The sequence below is a fragment of the Conger conger genome, chromosome 3 (assembly GCF_963514075.1).
Source record: "Conger conger chromosome 3, fConCon1.1, whole genome shotgun sequence".
Lineage (NCBI taxonomy): Eukaryota > Metazoa > Chordata > Actinopteri > Anguilliformes > Congridae > Conger > Conger conger.
The window spans coordinates 74,140,234-74,157,109 of record NC_083762.1 but is presented as its reverse complement, the minus strand read 5'-3'; the positions used below and the strand labels follow the sequence as shown (position 1 = coordinate 74,157,109).

Below are 16,876 nucleotides of genomic sequence, written 5' to 3'. Positions count from 1 at the left end.
CAGTAAAACTGGGCAACAGCAGCCTGGACTGAACGATGTCTCAGCGATATTAAGGTGTAATTGAGGTTATCTTTGATTAAGGCTGTTTTCCTGCTCTGTTTGAACAGTAACTCCGATAGAGCTCTCTGTTTGAAATAAATTGAAGGCAAAATGTATTCCGCCGGTTAGCTCTGGGTGATTTTATTCTTACAATAGATTAGTAGAAGCGACGCGTGCCCATGAATGCATTACACAAATATTTATAAAGAAGATGTATTCATAAATTGAAGGCATGCATTATTAACATTATGTGCTATCAGTTAACAAAGTTGTGATTGCTTTTTTTTTTTTTGCATAGCCTTTAAACTGAATTGTGATTAACCTTTATTCGTACAGGGAAGGCTAACTTAGCATACATGCTCTTTTGAAGCATGCATGGGGCCAGCCTGTAGCCTAGAGCTATGGTATGTGACTGGGACCCGGGAGGTTGGTGGTTCATGGCCTGGTGTGGCCACAATGAGCTGTTGGACCCTTGAGTAAGGCCCTTAACCCCACATTCATCCAGGGGGGATTGGCCCCTTATTAGTCTAATCAACTGTAAGTAGCTTTGGATTAAAACATCAGCCCAGTTCAGTAAATGGTAAATGATAGGCATTTATATGGCGCCTTTATCCAAAGCGCTGTACAATCGATGCTTCTCATTGACCCATTGATACACACACTCACACCCACCAACTGTGAATGGCTGCCATGCAAGGCACCGACCAGCTCGTCGGGAGCATTTAGTCGTTAGGGGTCTTGCTCAAGGACACATCGACATACCCAGGGCGGAATCAAACTGGCAACGCTCCGGCTGCCGGACAACTGTTCTTACTGCCTGAGCCAATGTCACCCATGTCTTTGGATTGTGGGAGTTAACCGGAGGAGCCTGGGGAAACCCACATGAACGCAGGAAGAACATGCAAACACAGGAAGACCATGCACAGCAAACAGGAAGTCCATGCACAGCACACAGGAAGTCCATGCACAGCACACAGGAAGGCCCAAGTTGGGAATCAACATCAGGACCTTCTTGCTGCGAGGTGCCGGCTACTCACAGCACCCAGAAACACTGGTTACTGTGCCGCACAATGAAATCACATGGGCTGTAGGAACGCTAGTGCAACGCTAGTTCAGCCTTAGCTATTTTTAAGAATGAAAGTTAGTTCTTTTTAAGAATGAAAGTTTTCGCCCTGCATTGCCAACTTATTCTAAATGCGAGTTTCTGCCAGTGGAACATAAATGAAACATTTCTCTCCCTTCGTTGGAGATTTGGCAGCGATCACAGAGAACTGAAACTAAACTGCTTTTTATTAGCTCCATTATGCTAAGAAGATGAGGGAAAATAAATAATGACATGACATTAATAGATTTTGCATTGCATGAATATTTTATGTTTTGACTAAGCCAAAAAAAATCTTTGAAATGAAGTGCTTTATAATTACATGCAGAGTATTTAAACGGCATTTTTAATAGGAGGAATTTCCACCAAAGGGTTTCCATCGCTATGCTGTGGTGTAGTCTTACAGTAGATTCAGTAGGCTTGCAAGCATTTTGTTTTTACTTTTGTTTTACTTTTAAAAACGGTGTATCTTAGTGAAAAGTTTTCACTAAGAGTTAAGGTTAAATCACTTTGTGTTTTTATTAAGTTACGCTGAAGAGAGCAGATGGAGGGAGGTGATCCCTGCGGCATGATTGCATAAATGGCTCATTCTGCCGCACACCTTGTTGAAACGCTCCACACAGTGCCATTAGACAGGCCGCTATTTCGGCTCAAAGCGGCTCTGTCACTCCAGAAACATGCCACATGACATTTACAATAAAGATGATTGTCAAAGGATCCGCTGTAAAACTTTTAAGAGGGTCAAGCGTTACATCTTCCCCCACATCCCCGGGTAATTGCACAAATTACTGCTACTTTTAATGGGACGATTAAACGGCAAGCACTGATTTAAGCCACAGCTCTGTGGACAGACTATCGCTAAGAACATAACCGAACTTACATGTCTGTAAATCAAAAAGTGGAACAACTCAACTAAGCCCACTAAGAGGTTCCAAGGCATTCAAACTGTCAACAAAAACACAGCACTGACCCGTCAAAATGTATTGTATTGTGTAATGTATCGTGTCTCTGCTGGGGAAACACTACAGCTACGGGCTCCAGCAAGAAGGGAAGCATCAGCAGATACACTACTGTCCTTGTTCTGTTCTCTGTTTTAATGAGAACGTGTGATAATATACCTTTCTCTCTCCCCCTCCCTCTCCCTTTCTCTCTCTCTCATGTAGAAAAATTAAAGGGTGTTATGTATACGTAAGTCAATGAATAAATAATCAATAAATAAATGCTTGACATGGACATCATTGGTCTATTACATTTAATAACGGTGCATATTGTTTGGGCTTTCAGTCAGCCAGCATTTATCTCTGCCTGGAATAACATGCTGTTAACCTTCCTCTTTTTGTGAAGTTGAAATTATTATCAAGTGTTCAAGCTGGTTTTAAACAGACTGCCTGTCTAAACATATAATAATAATTATATAATACTTTGTTATTTAGCTGACACTTTTATCCAGAACGACATTTGATTAGACTAAGCAGGGCACAATCTCCCCTGGAGCAATCAGGGGTTAAGGGCCTTGCTCAAGGGACAAATCGTATCATTGCTACAGCAGGGCTTGAACCACCAACCTTCTGGGTCATGTACAGTGGCCCCAAAAATTATTAGAAAAATGTTTAATTTTATTGCTTTACATAACAAAATGTCAAATCAAATAACATTTATGTTAAAGATAGAAACCTTAAGCACAGTTCTCAATCAAAACATTTCACACAAAAGATGTTGGTTAGCCTCTAAACAATAAAACAACTGCTGAAAATGAGTGAATTATCCATAATTTCACACAGATGCTCCAATCACAGGTGTAGTCCATCATCAGAATGGGTTTAAGTGTCCAAATACTTTTTTGTCTTAATTTTGAACAGTATATCTATTGTTTTATTATTTAAAACCTAACAAACATATTTTTGTGAATTTGTTTGCTTGAAAGGTGTGCTTATGGTATCTGTCTTTAACATAAATGCGACTTGGTTTAAAATGTTAAGCGTGACTTTAGGGTCCAAATACTTTTTTGGGGCCACTGTGTCTTAGCCACTAGGCTACAGGCCGTTCCAAATGTGAAGCCTGTCTGTTTGTATCTAAATTCAGACTGTCTGGCACTGCTGTTACAACCATCAACTATGTACTGTACAGTATACTTCAAACAACCAAGAACAATGTGCATCCTGGTGAGACTTCTGTCTGAGAGAAATAGATAGTGAGGGATTATGGGGGGAAGGAAGTTCAAACATCACTTTTGTCCAAGCCTTTCCGTACCGACACTGAAGAGCAAGGCAAGAAGAGAGCCGGCAGCCAGCTATCAAAGCCAGATTCAATCACACAGCCCGGGTCTCTCCCACACCCGAGAAATGGACTGAGGATTAGTGACGTTTCAGGAGCAGGGTGGCGTCGGTGTTTGAATAGAATCCCCTGCCGACCCCAGCCACAGCGCAGGGAGGGGGCTGCGCTTGCCCCCCGAGGAAAATAAAAACCCGCTCTGTCCTCGGCTGTGTCGTCAGCGGAGCTCAAATCCCCCAAATCCCTGTTTTGAATGCTTGTACTTCGGAGCCTAGGCCTTATTTTTCACTTAACTGGATCTCTTAATGCCAGTCCCCCTGCCTGCTGGAGGAGGTGCGGTCACGTCTCCTCCTCTTTAGAGCGGGAGGAGGCAGGTTTGGGGAGGCGCAGCCCAGTCCTGGGGGGGGCAGAGTGTTTAAACATGGGTTTTGGCACCTCCCTCAGTGTGTGGCTTTGTCCAGATAAGGAGAACCAGGTGGGTGCGGGGAGCAGGGCCGGGGCAGGGGCAGGGCTGGGGGCCGGAGGACCCGGAGATAAGAGCCACACAGCACAAACAGAGCCTCCTATCGCCTCCAGTTCCAGCTGATCTCCCTGGATACACCAGCCGTGAAATGGGCCGGCAGGTCTTTATGCTGTACTTCCAGGAATTAGACGCCCACTCACGCCCACACACACACACACACACACACAAACACACGCACACACACACACACACGTACACACACGCACTCACACACAGCTACACATACACACACACACGTACACGCACACACAGCTACACATACACATACACACATACACACACGCACACACACACTGCTACACATACACACACACACGTACACAGACAGCTACAACATGCATGCACACACACACACACGCCTACACATACACACCTACACAGAGCAGAGCTGAATTGGGTGGTATAATATCTCCCTGCATGATGCTCGGGGCAAGAGAAAACCTCCTTCACACCCGCCCCGCTCCCCTGAATGCCTCTCCAGGGGTAAAACTTCAGATGAGGTTCTGTGATTAATCAGCCAGCACCTCGCTTTCCATATTTCCACCAGGACTCTAACCGAATGTTTCATCTACCTGCACAAACACACACACTCACACACACGCACACACGAGTATGCACACATGCACACACACGCATACACATGCACACACACACACACACACACACAGACACACACACACATGCACACACACACACACATACACACACACACACACACACGCACATACACACATACACCTACACACACACACACACAGACACACACACACACATGCACAAGCACACATATAACCATGCTGTATAGGACCATACAGGCACACACTTCATGACAAAGAGATACTTTATGACACAATATGACAAATAAGTTACAGTAAATGTCAAGGATTCAAACAATGCATTTTGCTCTCACTTCATCAGGTTCACTCTTTGACATGACCCTCCATCAAGAGCGTTTACTGAGACAGAGCTGGAGCTGGCTTTACAGACAGCACACAGTAAGAGGCTGCCATGGCTGCAGATCCACGACGCAGTTCTGTCAATAGGTGGAGGGCAGGGATCACTAAGTGTGCCACCAGACGGCAGCAGAGGTGACCCCATGGCTCTAACCATAGGCTGCACCATTTGTAGACTGTTATTTCACTTACCAGCGTTTACGGTACTGAGGGCTTCATTAAATCAGGGCAGAGCTGCCACCCTGCAGCCATTCTGGCTCTGAATGCCCGTAACTATCCCCCGGCTTCACTTTCCCACTGGAGGCCATTCCGGCTCCGAGGTAATTTTCATTCCACTTCAAGCTCATGTTCTCTCCCGGGGAAATTGATTCTTCAAAGTCTATCTCAGTACTCCCCCCATCCAATTTTTTCTTTCGTTCTGTTCATAATACATTGAAACCAGCATTCTCCCGCAAACACTGAGCACAGCAATATATATATATATTATTTATTGTTTTCTCACTCCGACAGTCCACCAATTATGAATGCCGAGCTTTGTACTCATTGCTACACCTCCTCTACCAATTGTGGAAAGGTACAAGTACACGTTCTCCTCTGAAACCTGTGATGTCAGCCATTGTTTTTTTCCACTGAGTCCTCTAGTTAAGCTCTCGAGTTAAGACCGTTAAGTCGCAGGGGGGGCGTTTCCTCTGCATTTTGCACAGGCACACAGCGGACTCCCGAATGACCAGAAGGAGGCGCCGTTGACCCAAGGTACTTTCCTTTCCTCAGAGAGCCTGGAAGGCAGCAGCTTGTAGAAAAACAAAACTAATCGGGACAGGTTTAGCACACATAGCTAGCTCAGTAACATAGATACGGATACAGTTCATGAAAAATACATTAAAGAAAAGCTGCCTATGAAGTACATTAAATTACATTTATGGCATTTGAAAGACGCTCTTATCCAGAGCGACGTACAAAAACGCGCAGGGTGCATACCCACAACCAGGGAATGCATGACGGCTTGAAGACGACCATGTCAAAAAGTAGTATGTACACATAATCTGTGGTTGGCCGAGCCGAACCTGCTGCCTTCCAGGCATCACAGGCGGAAAGGGGAGAACCATGGGCTCACTGGTGCACGATAAGCTGTGGATGACCCGCCAACTGGAACCCATACCTCACCGGGTGGCGCTACGGCCAAAAATCCGTCGCCCTACGGGGCAGCCGGCCAGTCAGCAGAGGCCCGGTCCAGATTCAGCACCGGGCCCCGGGGCCAAGCTTCACAACACGAAAATGAAACGCAAAGCGAAAACACAAGGCCAAATATGGGTATGAAGCTGCCTGTAGGCCAAAATATGATGCGCTATATCGAAACAACAGAACAGACAGCATGATTAAAGGCACATCTCAGAAAGGCCACTGAAAGCAGGCTGGTACACTAAAGTGCGCAGACAAATTGCTGGTTGTTTTATACTGTCTGAATTACAACACGCGGCATGGTGCACGTCGTCAGTCGGGTTATTCCGCAGTCGAGCCTGCTGTTTTCACTTCAGCCTAACCACAATGCAGCAGTCTGAGCGAGGGGCTTTAACGCACTCCGGTTAGGAGCTGTCACATTAGCGCGCCGCGTCCCGAAGCCCCCCTACCCTCCCGGAGTCAGATCTCGCCACCCCTCCGTCACCCTCCTCCGCCCCCTCCCGGCGTCCACGGCGGCGGGCTCTGACAGGCGATGACCTCGTCTGACCCCGCCCCCCGCGGACAGCGCGGCGTGACATCACGGCCTGTTCCGGCCCCACGCAGGGCGGTCGCCCTACAGGACCCCCCCCCCCCATGAAGACCACGATCTGTCTGCAGTGCCCCGCTGTTTCCAGAGCCACAGCGTTGGCCTCACTCACAGCGGGCGTGTATACCGCGGGTTTCTCTCGTGACGACGTCAGGAGCTCGGTTTGGCCTCTCACACTTCGCCAGGTCAGATCGTGACAGCCAATCGGATGATAGCATAGACTATACCGCCTCCCGACCAGGTCGGAAACCACAATCCTGATTTGTGACTGGAAGTCGAAACACAGAATCTGCTCGCAAGACCTCTTACAACTGACGGATTCCAGAAATCCAAATCCAGGTCCAAAAATAAATCGGGAACACGTAAGCCAGTCAAATCGGGTCAGAATGGTATCTCACACCTAGCGAATAGCGGTGTTAAGACCTAACGTTTTTCTTACAATTTGCTCCCTATTTTTTTGTTTTCTTAAGTCGTATAATGTACGCCTGCCCTCAGGCATATGCGCTGATTGGCTGATGAGGAGGCCTATGAGATACGATTACCACGAGGAGTGTCTTCTTAATGCTTTTTTGATGACCAGGTTTGACTAAGTGCATTTTTGTGGAGATACCACACATTTTTATCTTTTACTGGAAACGATTGATTTCAGTGTTTTCCAGTCACTTGAAAACCTTTCACTTTCTCTGTCTCTCAAAAAAATCACCTTTCAACCAATGAACAAAGAACTGTAATTATAATACTATAATCCCACTGTAATCATGTACTTACATTTTTATATTACAAAAGGCTTAATCCCCGTTCCATTATGTGTGTTGAGCGTTGAAAGGCTCCGCGCAGTGGCTCTTGTGACAGGTTGAGACACATTGCTGTGAGTGAGAGTGGGCCTGAGGCAGGCAGCTTTGCTGCATTAGTCGGGGAAGGACATCGGTTGAAATAGACTTATTCTTGACACTTTCCACAGCGTAGCGGGAGAAGTGCTTCCCTGCGGTTACCTTTCCTGTCGTCCACAGACCGCGTACAGTACGCCTTCTTTGGGCGACTCTGGCTTTTTTGTGCCTACCCTTTCCTATAGCGGTGGCAAACTGCTACCCCCTTAAACCTGTCTCCTGTTTCTTCCCTATCTTCCTGTTTCTCACTGAGGCTCATACTGTACATGTTCTCTGTCCACCCTGACTCTCTCTCTTTCTCATTCTCTTTCTTTATCCGTCCTTCCTTGCCTATGGAGGTTGTTTGGGTTTGTTATTTGTTGTCTATAATTTTAGTTTTGGCACATTGCTGGTTATAAAATCTCTCTCTCTTTGTCTCACTCTTTCACTCTCTATCTCTTTCTTTCTCTTCCCATCTCCCAAACTATGGGGGTTGTTTGGGTTTGTTATTTCTTTTTAATATTGTCCCAATAAAGGGGTTTTCAAATCTCTCTTTCTCTCACTCTTTCTCTTTCTCCCTCTCACTCTTTCTCTTTTTCTGTCGCCATGCCAACACACAGCCCAGTCTCCGTCTCTGTTTTTCCTCTGCACCCGGCCCGTCGAGCGGCAGCCAAATCTCCCAAATTTGTCAAAGAGCAGCGAGATATTGGTATTCTGGCCAGCGGCTGAGAATAAGCCATCGCGGTCTGGAAAGGGAAGCTGCCTCCTCGGGTGATGGAAATACTGCTGGATTACACGCGGCCGCCGGGCCGGCGATGCTCCCTCTACACCCCGCTCACGCCCTCGGGGAGACGAAGGCCCTCTTGGCTGACGCGCGTCATTGAGAACACTTCGGCAACACTCATTACCGGAAGGATCCATAACTAATACCGGGCACGAGAACAGACTTATGTTACTACTTTCATCTTTGATTTTATGAATATTTATTTCTCTGTTGCTATTTCACTGCGCACCCCTTCCTAAAACCCCCCTCCCCAACGCCACCCCCACACAATGGCTTAAAAGATTATCCAGTGTGCAGAACAGATTGATTGCGCAGCAGATCTGGTTTACCTATGCTAATCCAGACACAGCTCCAGCCTCTCTGTTTACCCGCCCGGCTCCTCCCCCTGACCCCGGCGTTACGCGGCCGGTCAGGTGTTTTATCTCGCTACCTGGTTACGGAGAGCCGCGGAAACTCCGTTTAATGACACCTCCGGGGAGAACCGCCTCCTACACGGGGCATTAGGATTTCGAGCGGAGCGAGCATATCCTGAACTATTTCCGAGAGAACGTGCACGTAGCTGTCAAGCTCGGATTTTCCGCCGGTCAGTCGCGTCTGTCTGTCTGTCTCTCTCTGCGGGAGACATCTCTCTCACGTGTTCCGGCGGTTTCCTGTGAGCGCAGGTAGGCTTCTTCTCGTCTTGTGAAGTTTTCAATCGACGGCTTTTTTTTTCGACGCCGCTTGAATGTGGATTTGGGGCGAAACACCCTCTGGTTATGAAACTGAGTCTAAACTCCAGCAGCAGGACCTCTGCAATCAGAAGCACTCACGAATTCCGCACCACACTCCTCGACAACCCCAACACCTTCATGAGAGGGCTGCCAACACAGAAAATTAATAATAAAAAGAGAGTGTTTTTCTGCATGAAGTATACTGACAGAAATGTGTATTTTAATTCGCCGTCGCAAATCGGCGCAGAGGGATAACTGGGGCCAGGGGGCAGAAGCAGGAATAAGCAAACAGCACAAACACGCATCTCAATGTGCTATTGGAAGCTGCGCATATTGGACTTAGAATACAGCATCACAAAGCACTTTGATCTCAGTGGGGATTCGTCATTTGGCACAGCTCTGAAAAGCTCGACATCGAGCCCTGTAAGCAGAACTCCACCCGGGAGGAGAGTAGGGCTGCACTGTGTCTAACAGACCGCCGTCTGATGGTGGGATACAGCAGGGGAAGAAACCCCCCCAAAAAATGACCGATTCACCCATGTGATGACAACAACCGTGAGCATTTCATAGAATGGACCATGCACTATGAGAATACAATCTACAGTGCAGATGAGACTCACTGTAGTGTGAGTTAGAGTACAGTTGAATCACTGGACATTAGTCTAAGTTAAAGTACAGACAAATTCCTGCAGTGTGAGTTAGAGTTGAAGTGAATCACTGCAATTTCAGTTATAGTGCAGGTGAGTCACTGCAGTGCCAGGTAAGAGATTCGCTCTATAGAGTACAGAGTAGGTGAGAGATTCACTCTATAGAGTACAGAGTAGGTGAGAGATTCACTCTATAGAGTACAGAGTAGGTGAGAGATTCGCTCTATAGAGTACAGAGTAGGTGAGAGATTCGCTCTATAGAGTACAGTGTAGGTGAGAGATTCACTCTATAGAGTACAGTTTAGGTGAGAGATTCGCTCTATAGAGTACAGTGTAGGTGAGAGATTCGCTCTATAGAGTACAGAGTAGGTGAAAGATCAGCCGTGCACACAACAGACCTGGGTCAATAACGTAATTGTTTTGGATTCAAATACTTTTCTACGCTTAACTGAGCTTGTCTGGTGTATTCTCAATAACTGCAAACCCTGCCTTCCGGTCCTCTTGCTTGGCTCAATTCCACCAGGCGAGATCAATCGGGCACAGAAAAGTATTTGAAACCAAAACAACAACGTAATCGACTCCAGGTCCGGCACACAAGCAACGCGACAGCTCCACGGCAGGGCAGTAGAGGACTGAGAACAGACACCTGCTCTCCCTCTGCTGAACAGAGGCGGCCGTTATTCCCCCGACCGCAGAACCGCATGATGCGCCCGGGCGCCGGGAGACACTCACCGTCCTCTATCCTCCACTTCCCCAGAGCCGCTGGGGCCTTGGAGCTGGGCTCCCCGCGCCGGCTGGATCTCACGTCCGTCTCTGCGGGGGGACAGCACAGCCGTTAGAACTGCCAGAGTCCAGCTGCTGTCAAATACAGCTACACCGGTTTCACCAGCTTGAAAATTGGTATAGCTGGGTATGAGCTCGTCAACCAGCATGGCCAAGCTAGTCATAAGCCGGTCTAGCTGGGTATGAGCTGGTCAACCAGCATGGCCAAGCTAGTCATAAGCTGGTCTAGCTGGGTATGAGCTGGTCAACCAGCATGGCCAAGCTAGTCATAAGCTGGTCTAGCTGGGTATGAGCTGGTCAACCAGCATGGCCAAGCTAGTCATAAGCTGGTCTAGCTGGGTATGGGCTGGTCAACCAGCATGGCCAAGCTAGTCATAAGCTGGTCTAGCTGGGTATGAGCTGGTCAACCAGCATGGCCAAGCTAGTCATAAGCTGGTCTAGCTGGGTATGGGCTGGTTAACCAGCATGGCCACGCTATTCATAAAGCTGGTCTGTCTGGGTATGAGCTGGTCAACCAGCTAATCCTGGACTGTTTCTATGTTAACTTGAGCTGATTTTTCAGCAGTGAGTCCACTCTCTGCGATACTGAAATTGGCACTTCAGTTTAGTCTTTCCTGTCTAGGAACGTGTTCACACTTGCTGTCATAGGATGCCTTCACACTAAACTCCTGTTAGGTTTAACTGTTCAGGAATGCATGTTTACATATACAGCTTTGAATGTCGGTTTGTGTTTGTATGAGGTATGGTGTTACATAGGCTGGTGTAGTATTCACTTTCAATTTGAACGGCTCAGAGGTTCGCAGTCAGTTTCACGGACTGAATGGACTGGATGGTGAACTCATATTCCAGATGGCGCAGTTGGATCAAACAAAGCCATAGCGGTAATTGCCTGTGACCGGTGGGTATTGACACGGAATGGAGAGTGTTACAGTCAACAGAAAAGTCTATATCTGCTGTCTCAGCAAATTCCCAGAAATGTTTACCGATGCAGACGGGGTGGCCAGGGCCCAGGGTGTGAAATGGGGGTGACCAGGCCCCAGGGCCCAAAATGTTTACCGATTCAGCGGTGGTGGCGAAGCTGGGCAGAGTTCAGGCCTGCACAGGCCCGGGCGTGTCTGAGCATGCCTGAGCTGCGCTGAGGCCTCAGTCTGAGCAAGGCTAAGGAGCCGCGCCAAATACAGAACTCCTCGGACCGCAGGGAGGAGGGCGAACGTCACACCTCTCCGCCCCACTCCGGCGATCAGATGAGACGCGAAAGTTCATCTCAGACGGACACGAGCGAGCCACCTTCCCCCTCCGCCGTGCCGCAGTGGCAAATTAAAATTCAGAACGCTCAGCAGGCACGAAAAAAAAAACCTCTGGAACGTTCCACTCCCCGAGTCGACTCTCCCCGGATTTATCCAGCGCCGTGTTTTACGGCGTTACTGACAAACCCCATTGTGCCGGGACGTCCCCCGGCGTGGAACAAAGGCGGCCGAATTTACCGGCCGTGACAGCCGATGACAACGGCTCCGCTGGCAAGCGTCGGGCGCGGGGCCAGGAAGTGACACGGGGGCGCTGTGTGATGTCACCTCACCTGTCACACCCTGGGCCCGGGCCAACAGTTGCCGGGCGTGCCAAACCCCGCCAGAAACACCTCCCTCGGGGGCAGTCATCCTGACGCCTCGCACCTGGGAGGAAACCAACTAATCTTACTTCCCCTGCGATGGCAGACCCTTTCAAACATTTGGCTCCTCTTAATTTATCTCACCTCTGCTTATATATTTATTTACCAACACAGCGCATTCCACTGGAAGGAGAATGAAGTTGTTAAGTATTGATCTTGTGGTTAATTTCCTCTCTTTCTCTCTTTTTTTTTTTGCGCTTGCAGTTTCCCCTGCTGGAACGTCCGCGCTGAAAATCTATTCTCCCTCCCACCCCGCTCAGTTAAGAAGGAATTTGATTCCGTTAGCCACATCATTTAGCAGTGTGTGTGTGCGCGCGTGTGTGTGTGTTTGAGGTTATCCGATCGGAGGTTTGGGGGAGGGAGGGGGCGTTGTGGCGGCGAGATAGCGGCGGTCGGCCAGGTGCTGTGGAGATACAGCCCCGCCAGCAGCCCATTAAAGCAGGGGCAGTAAAACCCGCAGCGAGGGAAGAGCACACGCCACGGCGTTCAGCGCATTAACATTTAATGAGATGTTTGTTTGTGGTGCGCCCAGCCATTTAACATGTCTCAGAAGCGCTGATATACAGTACACACACACACACTATTATACACACACACTATTACACACACGCACACACAAACACACTATTACACACACACACACACACACACACACACACTATTACACACACGCGCACACACACACACACATACACACGCACACACACACACACACACACACTATTACACACACGCACACACACACACACTATTACACACACGCACACACACACACACACACACACACACACACATACACACACTATTACACACACGCACACACGCACACTATTACACACAAGCACACACACACACACACACACACTATTACACACACACACACACACTATTACACACACGCACACACACACACACACACACACACAAACGCACACACACACATACACACACTATTACACACACACACACACACATGCACACTATTACACACACACACTATTGCACACACACATGCACACTATTACACACATGCTGCACCATTCTCTCTTTCTCTTTCTCTCTCTCTCTAGCTATCTCTCTCTCTCCTGTGGGTGAACTATCCATGTTTCTGTCCTGCTGGCTGAGGCACACATTACTGCTGCCATTATACCATGTCATCCGGGAAGCCCCCTCCTTCATAATGCAGAGGGAGAGAGAGAAAGAGACAGAGAGAGAGACTGGGAGGGAGAGAATGAGAGTGAGAGAGAGAGAGAGAGAAAGACTGGGGGAGAGAATGAGAGAGAGAGACTGAGGGAGAGAATGAGAGGGAGAGAGAGATGGAGAGAGAGAGACTGGGGGAGAATGAGAGAGGGGGGAGTTTAGAAGAAGGAATGGATGGAGGTGAAAAGAGAGGGATTCAAAAAAGGACAGGGAGTAAAGGAGAGAGGAGTAGAAGAGAGGGAGGATGGTCTGAGTGGAAAGGGCGAGAAGGCCCTCCTGGTGTGTTTGTAGGGTAATCCCCCTCTCTGGAGCGGCTTTGGGCCCATCGGCCTTTCACTGCTCTGTGCCTCCACACTGCAGTCCCTGGTGCAGGAGTGTGTGTGTGTGTGTGTGTGTGTGTGTGTCTGCGGCCTTATGTTCCCTCTGTCCCTTTCGGAGTGTCCTCCATTAATCACGCCATCACATCTATTCACCAGGCAGATGTTTTTATCCGAGGGGACCTGCATGCTCACACAGGCCACTGCCAAACTGCAGCAGACATCCAGGCACACGGCTGTACTCAAACTGCAGAGGTCAGAGCTGTACTGTAGAGTGAGTCTCCCACCTACACTCTACTCTATAGAGCAAATCTCTCACCTACACTGTACTCTATAGAGCGAATCTCTCACCTACACTACTCTATAGAGCGAATCTCTCACCTACTCTGTACTCTATAGAGCGAATCTCTCACCTACTCTGTACTCTATAGAGCGAATCTCTCACCTACTCTGTACTCTATAGAGCGAATCTCTCACCTACACTGTACTCTATAGAGCGAATCTCTCACCTACTCTGTACTCTATAGAGTGAATCTCTCACCTACTCTGTACTCTATAGAGTGAATCTCTTACCTGGCACTGCAGTGACTCACCTGCACTATAACTGAAATTGCAGTGACTCACTTCAACTCTAACTCACACTGCAGGAATTTGTCTGTACTTTAACTTAGACTAATGTCCAGTGATTCAACTGTACTCTAACTCACACTACAGTGAGTCTCATCTGCACTGTAGATTGTATTCTCATAGTGCATGGTCCATTCTATGAAATGCTCACGGTTGTTGTCAACGTACTTACACAACTCGACAAGCAAATTCACAAAAGATATCTTAAAGCAGGAGAAGGGTAATTCAGCTTGTTCACTAGGTTGATACTTTTCATACTGGTTAACCACAAACAACAGTGATGATGGCCCATAGCGTAGTGGTTAAGGTACATGACTGGGACACACAAGGTCGGTGGTTCTAATCTCGGTGTAGCCACAATAAGATCCGCACAGCCGTTGGGCCCTTGAGCAAGGCCCTTAACCCTGCATTGCTCCAGGGGAGGATTGTCTCCTGCGTAGTCTAATCAACTGTACGTGGATAAGAGCGTCTGCCAAATGCCAATAATGTAATGTAATGTAATGTAATAATGCAGCACCACATGCACACAAAGACGCTTTCTGAAAGCAGGTGCTCTAATGACTGTTCTATTCAGTGCACCACCAGGTAAACAAAAACTCTTTAGTTAAGGAAACCAAGGTCACTATCGATCAAATAAAATCAAACTAATGAATTTACAGTCTTTTTTTAATTTACGCATTATTTAACAGGGATGTCCTCTTGACATATATAATCTGTTTTGGGCATCTCAACATACACACAAGCTATCTGCAATAACAGACAAGGACAATACCCAATAAAAAACAGAATATTCATTGCTAAAGACAGCAAACACTTCTTGTAATGTTTTCTAGATTCTTAACTTAAACTCTTAACTCTTGCAATTAAATTAAGCTCTATAGGCATACAGTAGGTACAGTGTGTTGGTATTGTTCCAAGAACTGCTTTATAATTTAAAATATACATATATTTCAGCCTCTGGGTCATGAGGGAAGACAACCCTAACTAATGATACAGCACACAGTGATGAGTAAGGCCTTTACAGTGATAAATTCTAAAGCCCTGTGATACACCAAGTTCAGCACATGCGAGGATGATTTATACGCAGGGCGCACACAAACAATCAAGAACAGGAAGATAAAAGTAGCAACATTTTTTATTAATTTTTTCTTGCAATGAAAGTAGCTGAAATAAAAACCCAAACTTCAACTCAGTTTTTTCTTCTTCTTTTTGGCCGGCTTTTCAACATAACCTTTAAAACATTAAAAGCCACTGCAAAGTGTTCTCCTTGGTAACCCTGGTTGACCAAATAAAGTGACTTTTTTAAATTGGCTTTCAGGAATTAAATGTTAAATTGAATAGCTCGAAAGACGGTATTGAATGGTAGCCTTGACCAGCACTGTGCTGGTGTTGGCAAGAAAAATAGTTTGTGAAATTCCTGTTCTTGATATAGTCATGAGCTAGAGAAACATTTGTAATGTCTTAATTCATAGTAGATACATACTCAACATTTTCAGTTAAAAGGAGCAAATACATTCAAACATTTCAGGATTTTTCCCGCTGCTGAAAAACAGCTAAAATTAGCTTTTGAAACAGCTGGTAGCTGGTTGACCAGTTCAGACTAGCTCCCAGCTGGAACGGGATGACCAGTTACCAGCTCAGACCAGCTACCAGCACTAGCTGGTTGGCCAGCTCATATCCAGCTAGACCAGCATTATGACCAGCTTGGCCATGCTGGTTGACCAGCTCATACCCAGCTAGACAGGTCCATAATCAGCTTGACCAGCTCAATTTTCAAGCTTGATTTTACAGCAGTGCCTTCCTCGGTGAAACAGTGCCTTGCGTTGCTGGCAGTCTTACTACTACATTATCTGTACACTGAAGCGGTACCGCAGGTACACAAGCTAATGAGTGGAGGGAAAGCAGACCGTCCGCATTCAGAAATGCTATTAGCAGCTACTTAACTCTTGGCAACAACTCCCAAATGCAATGCCCATTTTATCCAGAAATCGACTGCACTCCTATTTTAGCCCTTTGGGCTTGAAACAGAGGGGGCTTAGATCCGAATAATCCAATTAGTACTACGTTTAGAAAAGATCCATACTCAATTTTTTTTCAATGTAAAATGAGGCTAAACGGCTACATTGCCTTCATCAGTAAAATAGCACTATGCGCTAATAGCTGATAGTTACTTAAGCCACTTCCAAGGATCGTCACAGTTTTAGATTGGACATAGATTAATATCCTTGAAAAGCACTAACTACAAACATGCATATCTGATGAATTAGATTGTTATTTGTTTCAGTGATCCTAGATTCAGAGCGCACGCTTATTCAAGTTGGATTCCATTCAGCACCATACTAAACAGCCCCCCCCTCCCCCAATTTCCCCCCAAAGCCGCCCCCCAGCAGTGAAAAAGCGCATAGGTTAACCAGCTTAAAAGGAACACATGAAATCAATCAACACTTAGACTACTGATACGCTGCCCCAGGCCCACGGAAATCCCCCATTATTCTATTTAGCAGACGCTGTGTTAGCGTCGTCACCCTGGGAGGAGGGCAACCGGGGAGAGACAGGACCCAATCAGATCTAATAAGCAGGTGTAGCCAACCACGTACCAGCGGAGGGCTGCAACACGCACTCA

General features: G+C 47.1%; 1 protein-coding gene across 1 annotated transcript in view; it reads right to left on the bottom strand.

Moving 5' to 3' along the window:
- The window catches only part of spock1 (SPARC (osteonectin), cwcv and kazal like domains proteoglycan 1), a 218,133-nt gene that overhangs the window by 95,921 nt on the left and 105,336 nt on the right, over positions 1-16,876 (bottom strand). The window contains exon 4 of the mRNA XM_061234038.1: positions 10,393-10,473. Coding sequence (XP_061090022.1) covers positions 10,393-10,473 — 81 coding nt within the window. The remainder of the gene's footprint in view (positions 1-10,392; positions 10,474-16,876) is intronic.